Source organism: Setaria italica, chromosome V, assembly GCF_000263155.2.
Source record: "Setaria italica strain Yugu1 chromosome V, Setaria_italica_v2.0, whole genome shotgun sequence".
In the NCBI taxonomy this organism is placed as follows: Eukaryota; Viridiplantae; Streptophyta; class Magnoliopsida; order Poales; family Poaceae; genus Setaria; species Setaria italica.
In genome coordinates, this window is record NC_028454.1 from 27758038 (window position 1) to 27781487 (window position 23450).

Sequence of the window (23450 nt, forward strand, 5' to 3'; positions counted from 1 at the left end):
CAGCAGCTAGCCCCCCTTGGCGGCCTCGGGCGGCGGAGGCTGGCCCCCCGCGCAGCTGGCCTCCTGCGGTAGGCATGGTGGCTCCCGTCCCCAAGCAAGCAGGAAGGTCGGGAGGAAGGTGGGAGGACCTGGGAGGGAGGTGGGAGGACCCTAGGAGGCTAGGATCTTGGGGACGGGTGGACGGCCAAATGGGGAAAATTGAAAGAATAAGTTAGGGTTTTGTATTTATATGGTAGTTAGATCGGGTTCGATATGACGGGTGCTTAAATTTAAGTCAGTGAACCAAACAAGCCTTTGTAGGTGGCACATAAAAGTTAGAGCTATATTTTTTGAACAATAACTTACAGGATTGCATCGGTGATGGGACTATAGGAGGGGCAGTTACTAAGGTAGTGTTTGGTTCGTTGCATGAACCGGTACTTGTACGAGTCCGTCCAGAATCAGAAACGGTCACCACGTTTGGTTGGTCGAATTGAATCGAGCGGTGCAGGATAGGGTCATCCATATTCCAAGAATATTCCTATCCCATGCTGAACCGAGCGGTGCGGCAAAATTGACGGAACGGACCGATCCAGGACCAGGCGCGCTCGCCTTTTCACCGCTCACCTCCCGTCCACTCGGTTTTTCCCCACCCCTCTGTTTCTCTCACCCCCTCCGTTTCTTCTCTCGCCCCTGGCGACGGCACTGGGCGGCGCTCCGCCCACGCCTCCTCCAGCAACCAGCGACAGTAGCCGCCCCGCCCACGCCTCCTCCAGCAACCAGCGACAGTCAAGAGTTGGACCAGGTAAGGCCGGCACCCCCCTCCCTCCTACTTTCCCAGTAGATCTAGGATTCGTGTTTGACCTTACGCGCTCGTGTTCTGGATTCACGGATGGTGTGAGAGATTGGGGCTTTTTTTATTGTTCTGGATCTGGACGGATGAAGTTGGCCGTCTGCTTGTTGTGTAGAGGCTTCCTGTAAGAATTTTAGGATTTCGTGCAGGCTGTGACGTGCTCTTGTGATGGTTCAGGCCGATCTTCGAGATGCTTGTAGTGCTGTACTGGTTTCACCTCTGTACTCAGCTTGTTTTGTTTTGTTTTTTTTTTCTGGTAGCTTACCTTGACCCTCTGGGCGTTTAGAAAGTGCATTTCTGAAACATGATTGATATATTGTTCTGACACAGTATGGTTAGTTATGAAATTGATACATGTTTTGCACTATTTTGGGTAATGTAGATGGACAACAGGAACCTTGTTAGGAGAAAATTATTGATGCTTATTACCGCAGCAGCAGCATATGCAGCTTCATGTATGGTGGCTTTGTTTGTGATGTCTAGAATATTAAGCAATAAAAGGCAACGTATTACTTATGGGCCAATGGAGGAGAGGGATAAGTCTAGAATTGAGTATCTTAACACAAGGATCTACAAGGATGATACAACATGCACAAAAATGATAAGGCTTAAGAGAATCTCATTTTTCCAGTTGTGCCAAGTTTTGAGGGAACGCTCTCTGTTACGTGACACTAAACATGTATGCATTGAGGAACAAGTTGCCATGTTCTTGAATACAGTTGGTCACAACCTACGAAATAGGTTAGTTGGTACTAATTTTAATAGGTCAGGTGAAACAGTTAGTCGGTACTTTGGATTAGTCCTCCATGCCATAGGTGAGCTACGCAATGATCTTATTCGGCCACCTTCATTGGAGACCCCAGCCAAAATTGCAGGGAACCCAAGATGGGATCCATACTTCAAGGTATGACACGACAAACCCTAGATTAGGGATATATGGTCATAACTTTTGGTTTCTGATTTTTTTTATGTGAACAATAGGATTGTATTGGTGCTATTGATGGAACACATATAAGAGCATCTGTTAGTAAGTCTATGGAAGCAGCCTTTCGTGGTAGAAAATCATTTTCTACCCAAAATGTTATGGCAGCGGTAGATTTTGACTTGAAATTCACATATGTGCTGGCTGGTTGGGAGGGGACAGCACATGATGCTGTGGTTTTAGCTGATGCAATAGAGCGTGAGAATGGACTACGTGTCCCGGAAGGTAACATAATTGTTTCTAGATATTTATGCTCATACCAATTCAATTGAACCTTATTTAATCACCATGTTGGTAATATCTTAGGAAAATTCTACCTAGTTGATGCTGGATATGGAGCCAAACCTGGGTTCATGCCACCATTCCGTGCTGTACGGTATCACTTGAATGAGTGGGGAAACAACCCTGTACAAAATGCTGAGGAGTTGTTCAATCTTAGGCACTCTTCTCTACGGGTGACCATAGAGCGTGCCTTTGGATCACTCAAGAGGAGATTCAAAATTCTTGATGATGCAACCCCATTCTTCCCCTTCCGCACTCAAGTTGATATTGTCCTAGCTTGTTGCATCCTTCACAATTGGGTTATTTCTCAAGGAACAGACCGTTTCATTCTACCAGAGAGCAATTGGACACCTAACCCTCGAAGGATAACAAGGCAGCTAGCAAATGACCATAGGTTTATGGTTGACAAGAGGCAATTGATTGCTGAAGCAATGTGGGCAGATCGTCAAAATCACTACGGACATTAATAATGTGCTTTGTATTGTACCAATGAAGTATTTTTTGTGTTGTTTATTTTCTCGAATTTATGTAGCAGCTATGAACCATTGTGTTGTGCCTAGTGGGAACCATTGTGATGTTGTAATATGAATCATTTTACTGTTTAATAGGAATGCTTGTGCTGTTTTGATATGAATCCTTGCTGATTTAATATGAATAATTTTTCTATATTATGAATTCTTGTGTTTCTTTTGTATGTTGTAGGAGATGGACCAGGAACATCAGGGAGATAACTTGGCTGCACATGGTGGAGGTGCAATTCAATGGACAAGTGCTATGTCAAGCTTTATGCTCAACTACTTGTCTCAGCTTGTGGCTAGTGGCACTAAAACATCTTCAGGCTTCAAGCAAGTTCATTTGAATGCCTGTGCAAGGGCTTTGAATGACTGTCTGGGTGTTCATGTCACCGGTACACAAGTTAGCAACCACCTCAGAAAGTGGAAAAAGATTTATGGAAAGATTGTGAAGCTGAAAAGCTTGAGTGCAGCTAATTGGGACGAAGAAAGTTGTACCATAACCCTTGAGAGAGAGCATTACATTGGTCATATTCGGGTTAGTTGCCATATGATTGTTATTACTGGATTGAAATTTTTACCTTATGCTCTTCTTAGTTTGTTGAAATTGTTGTCATATGAGTCTTAATATTTTACTAAAATTCATGGCACCAATGTATTTGGCTTGCTAGGACCATCGTGAGGATGCCAACTACTTAAACACTCCAATTGAGCACTACCATGAGATGGCCACTATCTTTGGCAATAGTTTGGCAACTGGTGCATATGCCAAGGGAGCAAATGACCCTCTCGCTGCAGAGGTTACTGAAACAGAGAATGCACCAAAAGACACTGAAGATGCTTCACCTACAAATGATCAAGTAGGGGCAATGCCCGATGAGGTGACAATGTCTATCAACAATACTGGCGGGGAGTCCTCAGGTACTAAACCACCACCACCAAAGAAGGCCAAGGTCACTGTTGAAGATCCTAATATTACCATGGTGACTATGATTAGCCAGAGCCTCGGGAACTTAGCAGCAGCCATAACAAATGTCACCAAGGCCATTGCTTCAGATGGTGACATTCCTGAGGGACTTTATGATGCCATGATGAGTATCCCTGGATTTGATGCAGCCCATCTTGATCACTACTATGCTTATTTGTGTGACCATCCACCACAAGCAAAGGCCTTTTACAAGTTGCCCCTATCAAGCAAAATGATATGGGTTGCAAGGTACATCAAGGAGCACCTTTCCGATGCTGATCTATAAGTAGCAATCTAAATATTTTGCTAACCACTAAAACTGTAATCTATGGTGGTTTATAATTAGTGATTGTGTGTTGTACCTAGTCATGAACTGTGCTGGGGTATTTTGTAGCATGTTGGTGTTGGTTCTAATATTTTGCTAACCGTAGAACTAAAACTACAGTGGTTGATGAACTACTACGGTGGTTGATGGTTTGATATGTTTGAACTATGGTATGGTATTATCTGGTATGAATGAACTATGATCTGATATGTATGAACTATTATCTGTGATATATCTCAGTGTTGGGCTTATATCTGGATGCGTTCTTTTATGTCAATTTATTTATCTAACACGCTTTATTTGCTTTCTCATTATATTAGAGGTAAAGTTACCACCTATAGTAGGGAAGTTACCATACCCTGATTCATTCAGGTAACCAAACATGATCTTGTACCATCCTGTATCATCCTATTCAAGCAACCAAACAAAATCATGTACCATCTTATTCACACAACCAAACATCCAACTTGTATTATATCGTCCAGAATCATCCTATCCAGATGAACCATCCCATACATGTTCCACTTCATTCAAGTAACCAAACACTACCTTAGTGTTGGGCCTTGGGCCGCCCAACGAGCCTGGCCAATTTGGAAATCTTTGATTTTCGGCGTGGCGCCAGCGGTGGCTGGATCGCAGAGGGGGTTTTGGCGCTTTGCTTTGGTGAAAATGTTAAGGCGCCTTTTTAAAAAACTGAGCCCATCGAACCATGTGCTAAATGGGCCTGGAGGTTCACATATCATCTCATCTTAGGGGGTGTTTGGCACACAAGGGTTAAAATTTAGCCCCCGTCACATCGGATGTTTGACACTAATTAGGAGTAAACATTGGTTACTTACAAAACTAATTGCACAACCCATAGGCTAAATCGCGAGATGGATCTATTAAGCCTAATTAGTCCATGATTTGACAATGTGGTGCTACAGTAACCATTCGCTAATGATGGATTAATTAGTCTTAATAGATTTGTCTCGTGATTTAGCTTACGGGTTCTGCTATTAGTTTTGTAATTAGCTCATATTTAGTCGTCCTAATTAGCATCCGAACATCCGATGTGGGCTAAAGTTTAGCCCTATCTCCCAAACACCCCCTTATTAGGCCTAGGGCGTGACACATACAGGGGTGTTTGGGAGGAGGGGGCTAAAGTTTAGTCCCGTTACATCGAATGTTTGGGCACTAATTAGGAGTATTAAACCTAGACTAATTACAAAACTAATTACACAACCCCTAGGCTAAATCGCGAGACGAATCTATTAAGCCTAATTAGTCCATAATTTGATAATGTGGTGCTACAGTAACCATTCGCTAATGATAGATTAATTAGGCTCAATAGATTCGTCTCATAATTTAGCCTAGTGATTCTGCTATTAGTTTTATAATTAGTTCATATAGTTATCATAATTAGCATCCGCCAATGTGAAGTTCAGCCCCCGTCTCCCCCGCTCGGCCCATTCCTTCTCGTAGACACTACCGGTGAGGTCAGGATCCGTCACCTACCCGCAGCCGCCACCGCCCCTGCCGCCGGCCGCAATGACCTCCGTCACTGATCCAAGCCAGCCGCCGCCGGCCAGGACCCCCTCCACCATCCACTCCCTCGGTGAGGACCTCCTGCTCGACATCTTCCTCCGCCTCCCGTCCCTCGCGGCGCTCATCCGCGCTGCCCTCACCTGCCGCGCGTGGCGCCGCGCGGTGGCCTCCTCCCCCGCCTTCCGCCGCCACTTTCGCGACATCCACCGGGCGCCCCTCCTCGGCCTCTTCTTCGAGACCCCCAGCGTCGGCCAAGCCCCTGCCGTCCCTGCCTTCCCCTCCTTCGTCCCTGCCCGCCGTTCCGACCGGGATCTGGCCGCCGCCGTACGGGGCGGCGACTTCTTCCTCACCTCACTCCAGGAGCGCCCCGGCGGTCCCCACGGCTGGGACATCCTCGACTGCCGCGGCGGATACATCCTCCTCAGGAACGACGAAGAGGAGATAATGGCGGTATTGAATCCCTTGGCACGGCGAAGCGAGCGGTTCTTTGATCTTGCCCATGAGGACACCCTCCAAGGTCACCGCGGCTACCCCGTCGTGTGTTATAATGCCTGCTTGCTCTGCTCCGACGAAGACCCCTTGTCGTTTCGAGTGGTGCTTCTTGCACATGATGAGTCCAGGGTACGGGCTACATTCTTCTCCTCCGACACCAATGAGTGGTCGATTCTGCCGTGGGTCAATGTCCCCGCGAGTTCAAGCCGTAAGAAATTTTGGCTTCTGGATAGCAGCATGCAATCAAAGGGGTTCTTGTACTGGGTTTACAAGAATCGCAAGTATATGATCACACTTAATACAGTCACAATGGAGTTTTCTGTCGATGAGCTTCCTCAGCTCCTGAAGAATGAGCATTGCAGCTTTGTGGTTGGTGAAACAAGTAGTGGTGCACGCTGTATTGTCTATGCTATTGATTTCTGTGTTGGTTTGTTATTGCGCAGAACAGAGAATGGCATCATTGAGAGGTGGGACCTGCAATGGGCTGCCCGTTTAGATACCCAGCTTGATCAGGTCCTCGGCGAACTAATCAGTGTCTATGATGAGCTGCAAGTTGTAGCAGTCAGGGATGGCTTTGCATACTTGGCAACATCAGAGAAATCAGATGATACCCAGACTCCTAGTTGGTTTTTGTCCTTCTGCTTGCAAACAATGGAATTGGAAAAGCTGTTTCAGAGGACGTATGACGCTGGTGTTTACCCCTATGTTATGACATGGCCTCCTTCTTTAGTTGGTAACTATGGGAGTTTCGCTCTTGAAGATGCTACACAGAATGCAATAACTGGCCATCAGATGTGATACAAGGAATAAGAAATGGAGAAGCCAGCGAAACCAAGCACTGGTTGTTGTTTGCAAGGAAACTAACATACCCAAATGCAGATGCATCATGCTGACAAATCAAACTGTAATCCATGATGCCGAAGATTCAGTCACCACTCGCTAGTCAGTTATCCTATGCTTTGCTGTTTTGCACTGGTTATTGTTTTACCATTAGTGAGCTCTTTTTCAGTGCTGATCTGATGATTCTGGACTTTATTTTATTCTGTATGCCCATCATAGCTAGCTGTTGGGTTACACTATTATTAGGAGTCTCTTTTGTTGTCTGTCTGTAAGATCCTTTATCCAAAGAGAACAGTGGCTATGTATCTTTGTTGCAACATTAAATCTTAAGATTACTGCTACCTGTTACTTAGGCTTCTCCAATTTGATATTGTCATCCTAAGATTACTGCTACCTGTTTGGTATGGAATACTGTCATCTTAAGACTACTGCTACCTGTTAGGTATATATGATGGTAGAGTGGCTACACCTATGGAGGTAGATGTACACACACAGATGGTTAACTTTGTGTTGTACATGAACTGAAAACACTTGATATACATAATATCTTAGGTTATAAAAGCCTTATCAGCATTGACCGTTTTTATCTGCTACACCTGTAGGAAATGTGATATATATATATATATATATATATATATATATATATATATATATATTGTCAAATCTTGAAGGATTTATCCTACAAAAGTTAGGATCAAAACTGTTCCTCTAAAGCTAAAGGTAGCATTAGTTGTATGTGCTAAAGTAAAGGGACTAGCTTGATAGTTTCATGTATTGTGGGAAATTTTCTGACAGGTTCTCCATTTTGATACTGGGAAATTGATCGGCTGAAGAACACACGTTTAAAAAAAAAAAGTGGTGCCTAGGCAGTGCAACACCTCACTTCATGCTAGGCCTGTTTAGGAGGTTTCCTCTCACTTGCGCCTCGCAGCTCACTGCTTTGTGGCACCTAGTCAGTGCAACACCTCACTTCATGCTAGGCCTGTTTAGAATGGAAATGTGCCAATTCAAGATGATGCCATGAGGGGGCATGTGAGCTTGTGGAATACTTTGTCTGCAATATATCTTTGCCTAAATGTGGAACCTGTTCTGGATCTCTAGATTATGCCTTTCCTTATGTTATATTGCACATCCATCTCTTTTAGATGGAAATGAAGAATTTTGTACTCCCTCCCTTCTCTTTTATATGGCAAGAAAGTAGTCCACCTACACAAGATGGCACGGCATCTCAAGAAATTTGTAAATTTCAAGCCCATGCAACAAAGTAGTCCACCTGCACAAGATGACACAGCATCTCAAGAATTTTGTCAGTTTCAATCCCATGCAACAATTTTGAGCAGAACTGCCTTGGATAGGAAATCCCTACCGGTAGACATAGGTTAGACAGATCAAGGTTTAATACTACGGAGTATGATGCTAAGGTAGGGTCTTTTTTTTACTATTCAATTGCTCTTTGTTTACAAGTCCTATATCTGGAAATTTTGTGAGACCACGAAAGTGGTGTCATTATTGGCAGCAGTATAGCACTATGGATCTCGTACTTCAACTGTTGACCAGGTTCCCTTGAGCGCCCCGAATTGGCGAATTCAACCTTTGTCATGCTGTCTGATAAGGTTATCTTTAACTAGGAATGAAAAAACAACTTAATTTACAAGGCAATTGGCTTTCCACGGTTAAAGAACAGAAAATGCTTTTGGTCCACATCATGAGTCCAGACTAAAATCCATTATTCCACAATTCACAATAGATTTCTTTTCCATGTATCTGCTGTTTCTTATAGCACAGGGCACAGCTATAAGATAGAAGCACAGCATTTCAACAATGAAACCACAAAGTTTAGTCCAAGATTAAGTAAAGGGGTTGTTGAATTTGATATTACCGAAGTTGCAATGTATTATGCTTCTAAAGGGAACCAAGCATCTTGGTATGCAAAAGATGGTTACTGAATCATACAAGCAAATTATATCAACACAAATATATCATATAGAAAGGATGTTGATGTTCTACAATCTACTGTTATCTTTTCCAGCTACTTAGTAACACTTAATCATCTAATACTGAGAAAGAGATCCATACTAATTGATTAGCATGCTCGAGATTACAAGGACATCGTTGCAATGAAGAGTAGACACTCCTTTTGAGGACAAGGATCTCACAGCCACAAAAGTGACTCCTAAATACAAAAACAAAGCAGACCAAACAGCCAGGTTCATAATGCTATATATACCGATACTGAGAAGTTCTGAGTGGGCAAAAACTAACTGAAGGTAATGAACTCTAGTAACAGTGGTGTAAACTTGTTGACAAGTGGTCAACCGCAAAGAACAAGGTATTTTCTATCATATCACATTTTCCATTTTATAATAGTGACTGAAGTCCAGTCAAGGGACTTGCGCTGAAGGACGCTTTGGCAGAGATCAATCGTGTCCTTGTGAACTCCGCATCTGATCCAGATAACTTAAGATCTGCAAGGACAGACCACGAAGAGGATAGATAAGTGCCAAAAAAAACATTTATAATCCAAATCAGACAGCGTCAACGGTAATGCACTGAATCATGGAAGGAAACTGCACTTAAATTACACAATACAGAGCTCAGAATGTTCAAAGATATCCCCTAAGACCAGGGGTAGGTGAACCTTTGTCTAACCAGAACGTATCAGACAATGCAAACATGTCCAAAGATGGCAGATACTATTCACTGCCCCCAATAGCCTGATCAGCAATGCAACAAGTAAGCTACAAAATTAGAGCAAGAAACAGAACATAAGAGAATTCCCTCAAAAACAGAACTTAAGAGAGGGAGAGCTTCAATTCTCACGTACATAAGAGAGGGAGAGCAAGTAGAATACAATCTTTTACTCCAAAGGGTACATCGCTGAAAGAAAAAAAAGTACAGCTGGGACACTAGGTACAATTTCTATGGCACAATCAGTAGCTCAGCGCATACCAAGCAATAATCCATATATTTAAATGATGCAAGACCCAACCGGCCAACCCCAAGATCAGATTAGCAATTCAATACACCATAATCTCTACGAAGTTCATGACTTTGCTGCCCAACAAATGTTCGTCCATACTACAGATTGATAGTTTTGGATTTGAATAATTAGGTACATAAACAACCTGAGCTCAGTTCTGTTTTGGAGTTAATACTTAGATACATGACCTGCAGGTACAGAAAGAATTATTAAATTTAAAGCAGAAACAAATATAGTGACGAAAATTCGAATCATTTTAATAAAGCGAGACAAAACATTGTCCACAAAATAGATACATCTCTCACTGTCTCACATAGTTTCATATAACTCAACTGAAACATTGAACTTTTCACACCTTAGAACATTTTCGAACTCGTATGAACCTCAAATTTGGAAACAACCTAATGTTTGTCTTAGTATTAGAAAATATGAAGTTGCACTAGCATTCCCAGTGCAAAAAAATATAATGGGACTGAATCGGGTTTGCTAAAGTAGGTCCCCAATGAGACTAAGATCACCAACGAACAAGACACACCGATAAGATCATAAGAGAACAGTTTGGTAGGTGCACAAATAATCCCTCATTGATCATTTGCATACAGGGACCTGTGCTTGTGCAATGCCCATCACAAACAGGTCAATAATTAGTTAAATAATTTCACCTTATAGCAAACACAGTGCTCGTGGCCTCACAATGGCCCTCTTATAGTCTCATTGATCATTTGCCTTCTCCACTGAGAAAAAAAAAATGACATTGAGAAGTAGTCAAGAGACAGAGGCACAAGCTAACACTATAAGGGATCTATTGATCAGTGACGAACCAAAATGTATCATAAACATGTTTTTTTCATCATAAACCATGATTTATGATGCTCATGTGACGAGCAAACCATTTGTCACTAATCGAGCGTCATAACCGCGATTAGTGATGTTCCTTATATTTGCGCGTCACTAAATCTATGGCACCTACGAAACGTCCACACAAACATCACAAATTGGCTCCTACGGTTTTACCATGATGGATAAGAATCTGATGTGACATGATCATTGTGATAAATTGTTTCATCATACAATGAATTTGCCACATTTGTTGTTGGGTCGAGCTCAAATTTGTTCCGATAGGCCAATATTTTTCCGATAGCCAAAAATTTGTTCTGATAGGTCCTTTTGTTTTCTCCCGATTTATGAATGAAATATATTTTTGGCACAATTATATGTGAGCTAAGCCCACGTAAGGAATAAATTTTTCAAATTCAGTCTGAGAAATAATGGATTTCAATTCATTTCCAAATTATTCATCACAGATCACAATGTAAGATCACTGTCTTACAAAGAAGAAAGATTAACAAAGTTGCATACATGACATAAGCTCAAACCACAAAGTAGAGCATCGATTTTAACCTCTTGCAAAGGTTAGCAGTTGACGAAGGAGTGCTTCAGTGTCTTGTGATAACTTCTTCAAGTTCTCAATCTCAACTAATTGCAATTTGAGAGTTGATTTCGAATCTTCTGTCTTCTTCTTCAAGGTAACTCTTGCTGGTGAGTAAGAAACCATTATCGAAGTTGTACCCCATTTTGTTTGTCAGCCTCAACTTGCTCCTTGTCAACACCACCGCATCAGGATTTGGTAGAGTTTCTTGAACACTTAGCAAAATCATCAGGTTTTCATTTTGCAAGAAGCACCATTGATCGGAGTACTTCAATCTAGCAACAACATGATTCAAAGTCAGACTATGATCAAGTTTTCATTTTGCAAGAAGCTCCATTTAATGTAAGGAAAGAAGGAACAGAAATACTCATTGTGTTAAGGGACTGCACTAGAGCGACTATAGATGTTGACCCTTTGCCCCGTTGAAACAAAATATTGTCAAACTTTAGTATTAGATTAACAAAGAATTCTTCCATTTTTCATGAATCGCTCTTTAAGATCAAATGCACAATGCATCTACATCACATCACACCTGCACCATCGCATGCCACTCACACAAGAAACTCAATTGAGGTGTTTATGTATTAGCGAAAGGGAGATGGTAAACAAAAGGGAAGAAATGCACAGGCAGATACAAGATCTCGCTTTTACTTCTGTATTCTCCAAGTTTTAATATGCAATGCATCTGAGAAGAACGGCAAGCATTGTAGTAGAAAGAAGTTGGTCAAGAAACAATACAAGCAAATTCCGTCCACAAAAATAGACAGGAACAATGGATCTTGTAGCAAGAGAAAATATTCCATATGCTCTCTTCAGGACAAGGAGCTTACAGACAGATCACAAAGGAGACTCCTAATACCACAACCCAGTGGTTTTCAGAGAATAAATAAACATAAATCATAACCCAGTAGTTTTCAAAGATTAAATAAAAATAAATCACAATCCAGCACCACATTCGGATCAGAGCAGACCAGGTTCTGAATACTCACAGCAAAGAACTTGTAGTTTCCCATATCGCGGAGCAGATTGGAGCCCGAAACGAACCTGCTGGCCTGGCCCGGACCAGGAGGCGGCATTTCTAACAATTTTTACACTAAAGAAGCACGGAGGCCCAGCATGAGCCCATCCGGTTTTGACAGATTTTTCTGTGGCCTGACAACCTTACTGGGTGGGCATCGGCCCAAAATAAACCGAAAATCTATCTGGTTTCTGGAATTTTTTTTACTTAGCTTCCATTGTTGGAGCTCCGTGCAAAGGCTGAGATTGCGAGTTTTCTTGGGCACGAAACGGGTTCACTGGTGCGGGTGGAAACCCGAAGGATAGGTGTCAACAGCCGAGTGAAGGAGGCGGATGAGAATCTAGTTTGAGTTCCAAACTTAAAATACGATTATCTCTTAAACCGTTAATCCATTTCGAAATCAGTTTGAACCACCGTGTTGTTTGTAATTAATGCAACGAAATGAGATCCAATATGAATATATTTTTTATTTTTTAATATATCTTTTAAAATCAACATTCAGATTGTAGTATTTCAACATTTTGAACAACTACTTCAACATTTTGGACATGCTGCTTCAACATTTCTATACAAAATGTTGATCCAGTTTATCTGAATTGTTGAACTAACTTTAAGAAAATGTTGAACCTAGTTCTTTAAAATGTTGAATATATTAGTTAAACGGTCTAAACGTGTTAGTTTAATTTTATGTGAAAAATACTAAAACAGTATAATCAGAATGTTAATTAGTTTTTTTCAATCAGGAATGTCGACTAAATTTTTTCAAGTTGAAATTCATTTCGTCATACATCTAAGCACCTGATTAGCAAATCAGGAATGTCGACTAAATTTTTTCAAGTTGAAATTCATTTCGTCATACATCTTAGCATCTGATTAGCAAATAGCTAGCATAATTAGAAGAATGGAGAAAGGAAAAAATAAACAAAAGCGTACATGCCGTGAAGACTCATCGCCGCATGGCCCTGCGTTTGACTGGTGGGCTGTTAATGGAAGAAATCGGTACGGTTAGTATTTGGGCCTGGTGGGCTTTATAGCCATGTAGTTTAATGAACTTCCGGTAGCTATCCCCAAATAAACCGGCTGGTCAATTCCATCACCATCAGAAAAGGTGCTGCGAATGCTGCTGCCAATTCTCCTTAAATCCTTTTATTTCGAAGGAATTGGAATCTACTTGATGGAGTAGACTATTTGTTTTGAAATGTAGCATACCACAACTTTCCAAAGTTTAGATATAAACCTATCTTAAATTCATAGGTGGGAGATAGAAATTGATTCTATAGATCATCATGCTATGTTTCTAATGTGCAACTTATAGCACGTTTTCGACACGCTTCCTATAGCAGAAATGCACATACGTATCTCTCCCATATGATAAATATACTCCATATACAACTATATTAGTTTAATTAATTTGTGTCTAAATTAGAATGGAATTCAATTCAAGGATCCAAACGGGCCTCAGAAAAAATGTACCCGCAAATAAAAGGGATGCTGTTAATTTTAGTTTTTTTTTAGGGAATGCTGTTAATTTTAGTTGAAAGGAACCAGGTCCGCGTTCCTACAATTGCATGCGTATGCATGAAGTTGTTCTCATGAATTGTTATATTGGACCTAGCATTCCTACCAGGTCTCTGCATCCTTTCTTTCATGTGATCCGAAAGAAAATTCTATAGTTTATTTCTGTGTACCTTCAAAGTTCAAATTACCGAAACACTGCAATTACCCTTGGAATCAAACTTATCAAGCACGATGAATTTGGTCAGATAATTCTTCCCCTTTTCATGAACCCACAGGTTCCAATCGAATGTGCACCAGATCGAGCAACATCACATCATATTTACACCATCATACAGACGACTAATTCAATCCAGTTCGAATGTGAACGCATCAGCAATTGACAAATGGAGAAGAAGAGGGACGAGGCGCACGAACAGGGGGAGGCGGGATCGACCGACCGGTGGAGAGGGAGAGAGAGAGAGAGAGAGAGAGAGAGAGAGAGAGAGAGAGAGAGAGAGAGTCACAAGGCGGCGAGGCCGAGGAAGTCGACGGCGGACTTGGCCATGATGGCGGTGAACTCCTGGAAGCTGATGACGCCGTCGCCGTCGGTGTCGGCCTCGCGCATCATGTCGGTGAGCTCGTCGTAGCAGATGGGGTGCCCCATCCGCGCCATGGAGCGCGCGAGCTCGGCGGCGGAGATGAAGCCGTTCCCGTCGCGGTCGAAGGCGCGGAAGGCCTCGGCGAGCTGCGCCTGGTCGACGGCCACGGCGGGGCGGCAAGGTCCCAGGAGCAGCGGCGCGAGGGAGGACGCCAGCTCGTCAAACTCCACGGTGCCGTTGCCGTCGGCGTCCATGGCGGCGATGAGCGCGTGGATCTCGTCCCCGGCGGCCGGGCGGAGGCCCAGGGAGCGGAGCAGCGCCGCAAGCTCCAGCATCGTGAGGCTCCCGTCGCGGTCGAGGTCGAAGCGGAGGAAGAGCTCCCGGAGCTGGCGGAGCTGCTCGTCGCGGAGCCGCGCGCGCCCGCCGCCCGCCGGGGCCGAGGAGGGGTCCCTGGCCTTGCCGCCGCCGGCGGGGGGGTGGGGCATGGACGCCGAGCGCTTGGTGCGGGCGGCGGCGGCCGTCGTGGACATGGTCGCGGGCTGGGCGGGGGACGCTGCTGCGGTCGCGCTGCCTTCTCGGACGCGGTCTTCGGTGGCGGGGCGGGAGCTCTGCATGCCGTTCCGTGCCCGTGCCGACAGAGATATGATACGCGCGGGGGCCGGGGGGACTTGGCTTTCCGTTGGGGCGCCGTTTTGACGATGCGGCCGTGGCGTGGCTTGTGCAGTTGCTATTGTTTTGCTGTTGCTGCGTCTCGGTATAGCTGTGGGGGAGCTCAGATTGGATTGTTTCCTCCGTGCGGTCATGCGGGGGTTTCAACTTTCAAACCTTGGTCGTTCACGGTAATGATGCGTTGGAGTTCAACGGGGGGTGGTCGTTCACGAATCACGACATTGATCTACTGGAGCGTCCACCGTTTGGCATTGAAATGCGTTGTGACAAAGTTTGGGACACCCCATCAAAAAGTGCTTGAAGTTTTGTTTTCTAGGTCATCATCAAGGTGTGATTTCGATCTATTTCAGTACTATATTTATAAAATCTAGTAAATTTGTGAGATCGTGAAAGCACTCTTCAATTAAAAAAAAATTATGGCCAGGCAAAGTTGCAATAGTGCGAGCGGAACCTGGTCAAAATGCCATTTAGTCATTACTCGTGTTTCATACAACCACCAGTTGAATTTTCGCACCACGTCAGATTTTGATGTGGCTTCCTTTGCCATGTTAGCAATGGACAAGGACGAACGCGTGTGAGTATGCCAACCATATGGGTAATAGTTTTACTTGCTTTGTGTTTTTCTTTGCAAACGACTACTCATAAAAGTGGCACAGATGAGGAAACTGCATTCCAACGATACGTGCCAGGATTGGGTCAGCGTACCCAATCAAAATGATTTACGACAAGACATTTCTTCCATAAAAAAACAGCAGAGAAGTTCTCAACACTCACCATAACAGCAGTACAATCAGCCTGACCGCGAAATGGCAACGACCAACAACGGATGCTGCACCAAGCAAAACAAAAGAGACAGCGATGGCAATTTATAAGAATCAATACTGCCACTCGTATTACTACATTGTTTGCCATCCCATACAAGATTGCAACAAGCATCCTCGGAAATTCTGAGATATCACTGGCAGTATCCAATCGAATCATGGACAGTTCGCTCAATAGCTATTGCGCATTGTAAGAAATTTATCGAAGTGTTATGCCTTCAATGGTTCAGTGAAACATCAACGGATAACATAATCATGAATAAGAACTGAAGGCTATGCAAGTGAGACGTTGAACATCTCATAAATTGTTGAGGGGCAAGCTCTGTGTAGGCATGCTTTCTCTGTAGCAAGGATACCCGGGATTCATGCTTTTCTACCTCAGCCACCATCTTTGAACTGCCGAAATGGGAGTGTTGAGGAATGGTGCATATCGATAAATGTAGGGGTTTACCGCCCGGCCTATTCTTGCCCAAACGCTCTGGTGGTATCCGGATGTGACAGGAGCATGGTACATCAGCTTCAACAACTGCACGAAAGAAATGTCCGAAAAGGTTAGCTAGGTAATTTAGTTCTAGCTGAACAATTAGTAGGCTTCGTAAATCAAACAGCCCAGAGTCAACAATAAGTAGAATGCATGAGATAGAACTTCGCTACTACCCTGAGTGCTTGTGCAAGCTATCAAGAATCCGATTTTTCAGTATATTAAACAGGTTAGCAAAACTGGTACATTTGAACAACTACTCAGAAGTTTGAAGTATAAGTCACAATGCATTGGCAATGCACACAATGATACTTAGAAAAACAGTCCTGATGTTCTCCCTAACTACTAAAAGGAGGAAACAAAATGAGAATAAAAGGAAAATCAGTTGTTCAGAGCAGTATAACTTACATGAAAGTACATAAATGTCTGGATTATGTTGCGTCTAGACCTGCATGAGCAAAAGGACAAAACATCTTATGTAAGCTCATATACAAAAACCTTGTACAACTACTAGTTCTTTGAGAGAAAATGCGTGCACGCACGAGAAAAGTGAGATGATCATGAGAAAACCCAGGGTGATTTCAGCATTCGAACAAAGTAGGCTGAGTGTAGTGTTGTTTGTCTCTACCCACAGGCAAGGGTCCTCTAAGTACTTCCTGAGCAAGAGAGTAAGAAATCACTACCAGTAACGAATAGGTGTTCATAATGGCAGAAATTGGATTGTATACCATGCACACGAGTACAATAAAACAGATAAACAATTTTGAATTTACTTACCTGTATAAAGAAGAGCGTGTAAAATTACGCCTTAGGAATCGAGCAACATGATCAAGCGCCCAGCAAAGCACAGGAAGTAGAGCAACTGTAACCAAAAGAAAATGAGCAGCTTAGAACAGATAATAGGTTAGCCTCACAAATTGGAAAAGGTGGATAAAATCAGAAGTTGGGCTTACTCTTGAAGTGTACATTAGATGTGAACATCATAAAAGAGAACATCAAATGAACAAAGTCCTTGGCTACAATAATAGATTGCAACCAGGGCTGAATTGCAGGCATATTCCAAGCTCTTGGTTTCTGCAAGCAGAACAGAATTCATAACCACCATATAACACAACATTAGCACTGCAAAAATGAAAGGAGCTTTATCCATTCATTCAGATTAACAGGCACTTACCCCATAAGTGGTATATAAAGAATATGCAGATGAGCATATTGTTCCTAGCAACGAAAGTCTGTACGCTTTACTTGAGATATGGTTGGGTAAAATTGGGAGTATTCCAAGGCTAGCTACAACCAGTACCTGCCAAATCATAATTCAAGAAATCTTATGTCAGTCCAACATGTAACAGTATCAACCAAGATGTATTGGTGATAAGAAGAGAAACAGCAGGGTAGCTTCACAATTCGCTGATAAAGTCATGATCTAATGATCAGGCAATCGTCCAGAATATATCTAGCAGAGAAAAAAATGGCATGCCCACGTTTGTGCAAAGCAGTCAGGAAATGTGAAATATGAGGACAGCCCTTAAGAATTAAAATGGTAAAAGGTGAAAGGAGTGAAATAACTAAGTGAATGTGACATTCGACATAATAAATGGTAGCTCCTGCTCACAGCTACTAGATCATACATAGAAGTTTTACGTAAGGAGGTAGTCATTTCATACCCAGGCATTGATAGAGAAGTGTATTGTCCGTCCATCAAGCCGTAATGAATTTGCACTTCTCTCTGCCGATGATTGTTGGGAGGCCCCAGTTGATCTCGTGCTAGATCCTTCACCAGATCACCCTTGAATCTTAGTCGGATATGACATAACAGTGGTGGGTACCCTCCAATTAATTCAAACTAAAATCCCAAAGTAAGCTTTCAAGCATAGTCATCGTACCTGAGTCATGAGGTCTGGTATTCTCACGAGAAGGTGTAGCTGAAGACCTGGCTGCTGGTCTGCTAGACTGATTTGAATTCATGGAGGACATTGGCTCAACAATCAAACCAGGATCCTGAGATGTAATGAAAGCAATTTAAGTATTTTGCAAACCCGCAACAGATTCTTTTACTTTGTTATCTTATCACTTTGAAAAGATCCAGCACAAGCAGCAAGGTTTTGTAACATTAAAAACAGATCTAACTGCACAGAAGCTACTATATGCAGCTAAAAAGGGTACAAATGGAAACGCAAAAACCAATATGGAGAGCGTTGTCTGAAAGTATAACAAAACATTTTTAGATCATGAGCAAAAAGAAAAAAAACGTATATGGTATATCAGATTTTTTACTCTGGCAGTCCAAGGAAACAAAATGGTTGCATCCGTAAATGGCAAACATGAGCATCCACCCAAGTTAAACATGATTCCATGAACACTTGACATGGAAAGGGAGGAAATAAACAGAACAAAGTGCCAGCACTTTATTGCGTCCTTAATTAGGAGACTCCAAAAGGTCTTTTGTGCAGCAAGAAGAAACTGAAGTGGTGAAGCATGGATGAGGAAGCAAAAGCACCAAGAATTCCAATACAACAGACACAAGTGCACACCCATATTCCCCCATAAACCATGTAACAGGTTCAATATAAAATTCATTCCGTGTTTTCATATTCGTATTGATCTGGCTGAACAGCAATTCAAGCAACAATCCGTAATTTCTTTTATAGCACCAAAACAATAATGCATTCCCCTGGTGTCTGAGCTACCTCAATCCATAGTGCCCTGATGAGCCACCCTCCAATTCTTCATGAATAATTGCCGCACGAAAAAAGCATATTTACACAAAAATTACACATGTGAAAATGGTAAGCTGAACTGCTGAAGCATTGGCAGAACAGTAGCAAATATTTGAAATCTGAGCAAAAGGGCGATATCAATGCACATCGTACCAATTTGATCTAATAATGCTAAAGGCACACTACAGTACTACAGTTATAGTAATATTTGCTGGTGCTTTTGTTCCTTTGCCAAGACAATCTACTGGTACTACCTAAAAGAGGCACTTCCTTTCCATTGTTTAGAACATTTTTTAACAGAAGCGCACCAACCCGTTGGTGGAACGCATAATTCTTCCCAGCCCAAGGACATAGTCAAACGGATCAGAGCTCACTGCACTGCAGCAAGGGGCGCATGCGCATCCAACCCACCAATTGACACTTTGACAGAGAGGGTCATCCAATCTGGGGACGACAAGCACGCGGGGGTTTAGGGAGACGGAGGGGGGGCTCACGATGTATCGCTGGTAGAACTTGCGCTTGAAGTGGTCGACGACGTCGGGGCGGGAGGCGAGGTGGGGCGGCACGAGGACGTTGGACCAGTACCCCGCCCACCGCGCGTCGTTCTCGTAGTCGTACGCCGCCGCGGCGATCCGCTTCAGCCTCTGCGGATCTCCGCCGGCGCTCGCGTCCCCCTCGCCCATCGCCGCCGCGAGACGGGATCCTCTCGCCTGCTCTTGCCGGGATCCTGCCTGGCCTCCTGGGGTTCGAGACGGAGAGGGGACGACTGAAGAATTTTCAGCAGATGCGGAGATTTTTTTTTCTTTTCCTGCTTGCAGTTGCAGGGTGGGGCCTCCTAGAGAGCCTGGAGGTTGTTGGTAGTTGGAAAATTCCAGACTTCTGGAATGGTGGGGCCAGATGCTCAGTGGCAGAGCCTCGACTTTTAATTCACACGAGAAAATGGTTTTATCGGTTCCCTGATTTTTTATTGTTTGAGATTATGCGCAATTACTTTTAATTCATTTTTGCAGTTCATACTCTGTGGTATTTAGTGGAAATGAAAGACTTGAGGTATATCTAGCACCTCTTAATAAAAATGGACCTCAAATTAGAGGAAGCTTCGAGTGCTCCAGTCTGTTAGGGTGTGCACCGGGGAACTTGCACCCGTCCGATGCATCTTGGATGGTTCAATGAAAATGGAGGGGCTAAAATGAAAACTGTGCATCGTGGTCACAGTGGTGCATCGGCACCTTCCGTGATGCATCCAATGGATGCAATCCGCTGGGTGCATGGGTGCACCTGATGGACCGGGAGCACACGAACTTTTCTCCCTCAAATTGTTGTCCCCTTCTGTGGACAGTACATAGTGGAAGGTGGACTGTCAAACTTCGAGACCCCATCCTATACTCCAATACAAAGAAATATCTCGTGCATCACTCTAGATCTCCAATCTAGCTGTCATCCAATCTTTCTAGTTACTCCCTTTCAAAATACGGGTCATTTTAAGGATTTCTAGCTGTCAAACACTTTTTAAAATTTGACCATCAATGCATAAAATATTTCAGTACTCTTTAACCTTAGTTAGATGTTATTAGACTCACTATAGAAAGTACTTTTGAATTATTTAATTATCTCTCTTTGAAATGCCACAATTTTGTAGAAAATATTAATTAAAGACTCGTTGTATAGACTTGTTCTTTGCAAAAGGGAAGGATGCATGGATGCATAGGAATTTTGTTTGATACATGAAGGAATTTTCTTTGATACATGTAGGCTTGCTCTTTGGAATATCCCATTCCATAGGAATTTCAAAGAGATTGATGCGATGTTCCATAGGAATTTCAATGCGATTTTCCAAAGAATCTTAGAGAAAACGAAAGTAAATGTGAGGTCCCCTTGTTGTTTTGTTTCCTACGTCTTTCCCTCCCTCCCTCTCTCACCCTCACGCACACACATCCAAAAGGTTTTTTTCTTTCCGATGCATTTGAAGACTTCTTCTCAAATTTTCATGTGCCCTTGATTCCCTCTACAATTTGAATTGACAGCACATTCCAATCATAACTTTTTTCTATTACTTCGGCTCCCTTTGTGAGGGTTGTGGCTGTAGCTGAAACGGCTTCGGTTGTAGCTTCTCCAGTGGAGCGGTTTTTTTAGCTGTGGCTTGTCCGATTGAAAAAACGTTTAGCAAAACGGCTTTACTTGTTTGTTTTAAAGGATAAAAGTGTGAAATGTCCGTACTATTCTTGTTTTTTTCTTTTTTCCTCTTTTCTTCCTATATTTCTTTTCCTTCTTTTTTTTCCTTTTCCTCCCTCCTTCATTTTTCTTTCCTATCCCCTTACCCAATGGCTCCATCCACCGGCTCCTCCCAAACGGCTCACAAGGGCACATGAGATAAATGGCTCACAACTCTTCAACTTCTTCGGGTGTTTTACACCACCAATCATTCTACTATTTTGCAACCTGCCGAGTAAAGAGTTGACTGTCCAAATCAACCTTGCAGAAAAATCGACTGTCAATCCAAATCAACCAGGGAGAAAATTAAAGATGATAATTGACTGTTCGCAGATGCTTCAGGACAGGTCAATATATATATATATATATATATATATATATATATATATATATATATATATATATATATATATATATATATATATATATATCTATATGACTGAAAAGTCCTATGACGTGTCGTCCGGTGGACGGCCTCATACAGGGGCCGCCTGGCAAACTGGCGAACAAGTGCCAATGCTGCTACCTATCCTCCTTTGTAACCAGAAGAAAAGATCAAAAGACGATCCAAGAAGAAAGAGACCACGAGATGTGCTTCATGAACTTTTAGATCGGTCCCGGCCAGCCTTTTCCGACATATCATATATATCCAGCAGTTCATGTGTCTTTTGGCCAGAAAGTGTGTCTATTGCAAAGGCATCGTCGCCTCAGGAAGTCAGGATCGAGTGATCGATAGACTATGCTTGGCCCGGCTCCAATTGATGCATACTACTCCCATCCAACAACACGTCACTGATGAATGCTGTTCATCCAGCGGCTACAAATGGCCACCAGGGTTTGAAAGGCACTAGCCATGAGTACCGGTTGATCCATGTTACAAGCCGCCCACGAGACAGCATCATCAGATTCGATTCTCTCCACTATTCTTTCGACACACGCTCCTATGTAAAATACTGTGCTAAAAGAAAAAGGAAAAAAAAAGTTCATTTTATTCTCCTCACCTATCCACTTTATCCATTTTAACCCTGAACAAAATTTAGACTCACTTTACTCCCCCAAAACTATTTCATTTATCCAATCTACCCTCTAATTAGATTTTTCTTTTTTATTTCTCTGTGTATGAGTTGAATTTTGAGTTCAAATTTTTTGAGCACATACAAAATATAATGCCTTGTGTCAAAAAGTTATACTGAGAATTTTTCATGATTATTTTCATGGGTTAGGAACATTTAATATGAAATTGATCTTAGATATACAAAACTGTATGAAAAGTAATCATAAAAATTGCTAATGTATTTTTATAACGTAGAGCATCATGTTATAAGTCGACTAGCAAAATCTGAAATTAAAACTCAACTTGTACGCGAAGAACCAAAAAAGAGAAATATAATTAAGGGGTAGATTGGACCAAAACGAAATAGTTTAGGAAGTAAAGTGAGCCTACATTTTGCTTAGAGGGTTATGTGGACAAAATAAATAGGTGAGGGGAGTAAAACGAACTCAATGCGATCAATTGTGATCCATTCTTAGTATACATCCGTTACGGTCTGTTTGTCGCTTCTGGCGCCTTTATCGGAGCTTTTTTTTCCCTTTCTAATTTTGAATGCAACAGTTTGTTGGAAGCATAGCTAGAACCAGTTAAAAAAGAATTAGTACAGATTCCTCTAAATCGTGTAGAGTCGTAGACAGTGGTAGCAGTTCATGACAACGCAAATGCTGCACAAGGACACAAACACAAGAATTAAAAAGAAAAAGAAGTCACTGCTGCTCCGATGTGCAACGAATGCTGCCAAGCAATCCGATGAGCCTTTCCTCTTCCCCTCCTCTGCCGACAGAGAGGCGGCGGCGGAAAGAATGGCTCGCGGTTGGTCCAATGATACTACCCACCCCGGGGGCGCGCGGACGTGGAGAGCATAGCAGAGAGCACCGGGTCTTGGTTGGAGCCGGTCCCTTGTTGTAACGTCCTGTTTGGGCAAAAGAGATCTCACCGGCCGGCCAGGGAGCTTTGCACGGTATAGCATATGGGCTAGGCACCAGTACGGGGCTGAGGGCTAGCTGCCGGAGTGGACAAGTGGCCAAAACTGATCAAAACAACCAGTGCATCTGCGTCGCAACTGGCAAGAAAGGATTTCCTTTTCTCCATCAAGAGCTCGGAGCTGATGGTCTGATGCTTCCTCCGGCCGGCCCAGACCCCGTTGGCCGATCGATAACTTTTCTCCCGGACCCACCAAACTGCGCCGCAGGAATTTCTCCCCACTGCGCTAGGGGG

General features: G+C 42.9%; 5 protein-coding genes across 5 annotated transcripts; 3 read left to right on the forward strand and 2 right to left on the reverse strand.

Moving 5' to 3' along the window:
• The first annotated feature begins 415 nt into the window (after window positions 1-415).
• On the forward strand, window positions 416-4177 carry LOC111257229. Its single transcript, XM_022826418.1, has 3 exons — window positions 416-784; window positions 2799-3146; window positions 3280-4177. The coding sequence occupies exons 2-3, from the start codon at window positions 2802-2804 to the stop codon at window positions 3859-3861; spliced, it is 927 nt and encodes a 308-aa protein (XP_022682153.1). The 5' UTR covers window positions 416-784; window positions 2799-2801; the 3' UTR covers window positions 3862-4177.
• LOC111257228 (protein ALP1-like) lies at window positions 779-2878 on the forward strand. The gene is made up of 3 exons (XM_022826417.1): window positions 779-1736; window positions 1814-2039; window positions 2121-2878. The coding sequence occupies exons 1-3, from the start codon at window positions 1215-1217 to the stop codon at window positions 2561-2563; spliced, it is 1191 nt and encodes a 396-aa protein (XP_022682152.1). The 5' UTR covers window positions 779-1214; the 3' UTR covers window positions 2564-2878.
• A 1167-nt stretch (window positions 4178-5344) lies between the features above and the next one.
• LOC101771245 lies at window positions 5345-7122 on the forward strand. Its single transcript, XM_004969035.3, has one exon. It carries the CDS (start codon window positions 5431-5433, stop codon window positions 6715-6717), a length of 1287 nt encoding a protein of 428 aa, XP_004969092.1. The 5' UTR covers window positions 5345-5430; the 3' UTR covers window positions 6718-7122.
• Window positions 7123-13847: 6725 nt separating this feature from the next.
• LOC101771643 (probable calcium-binding protein CML14) lies at window positions 13848-15260 on the reverse strand. Its single transcript, XM_022826562.1, has one exon. The coding sequence runs from the start codon at window positions 15083-15085 to the stop codon at window positions 14204-14206; it is 882 nt and encodes a 293-aa protein (XP_022682297.1). The 5' UTR covers window positions 15086-15260; the 3' UTR covers window positions 13848-14203.
• Window positions 15261-15806: 546 nt separating this feature from the next.
• On the reverse strand, window positions 15807-19770 carry LOC101772043. Its single transcript, XM_004969037.4, has 9 exons — window positions 19465-19770; window positions 18137-18251; window positions 17918-18024; window positions 17428-17553; window positions 17207-17327; window positions 17031-17115; window positions 16796-16909; window positions 16662-16701; window positions 15807-16298 (listed from the first exon to the last, which is right to left on the reverse strand). The coding sequence occupies exons 1-9, from the start codon at window positions 19651-19653 to the stop codon at window positions 16146-16148; spliced, it is 1050 nt and encodes a 349-aa protein (XP_004969094.1). The 5' UTR covers window positions 19654-19770; the 3' UTR covers window positions 15807-16145.
• Between the last annotated feature and the right edge of the window lie 3680 nt (window positions 19771-23450).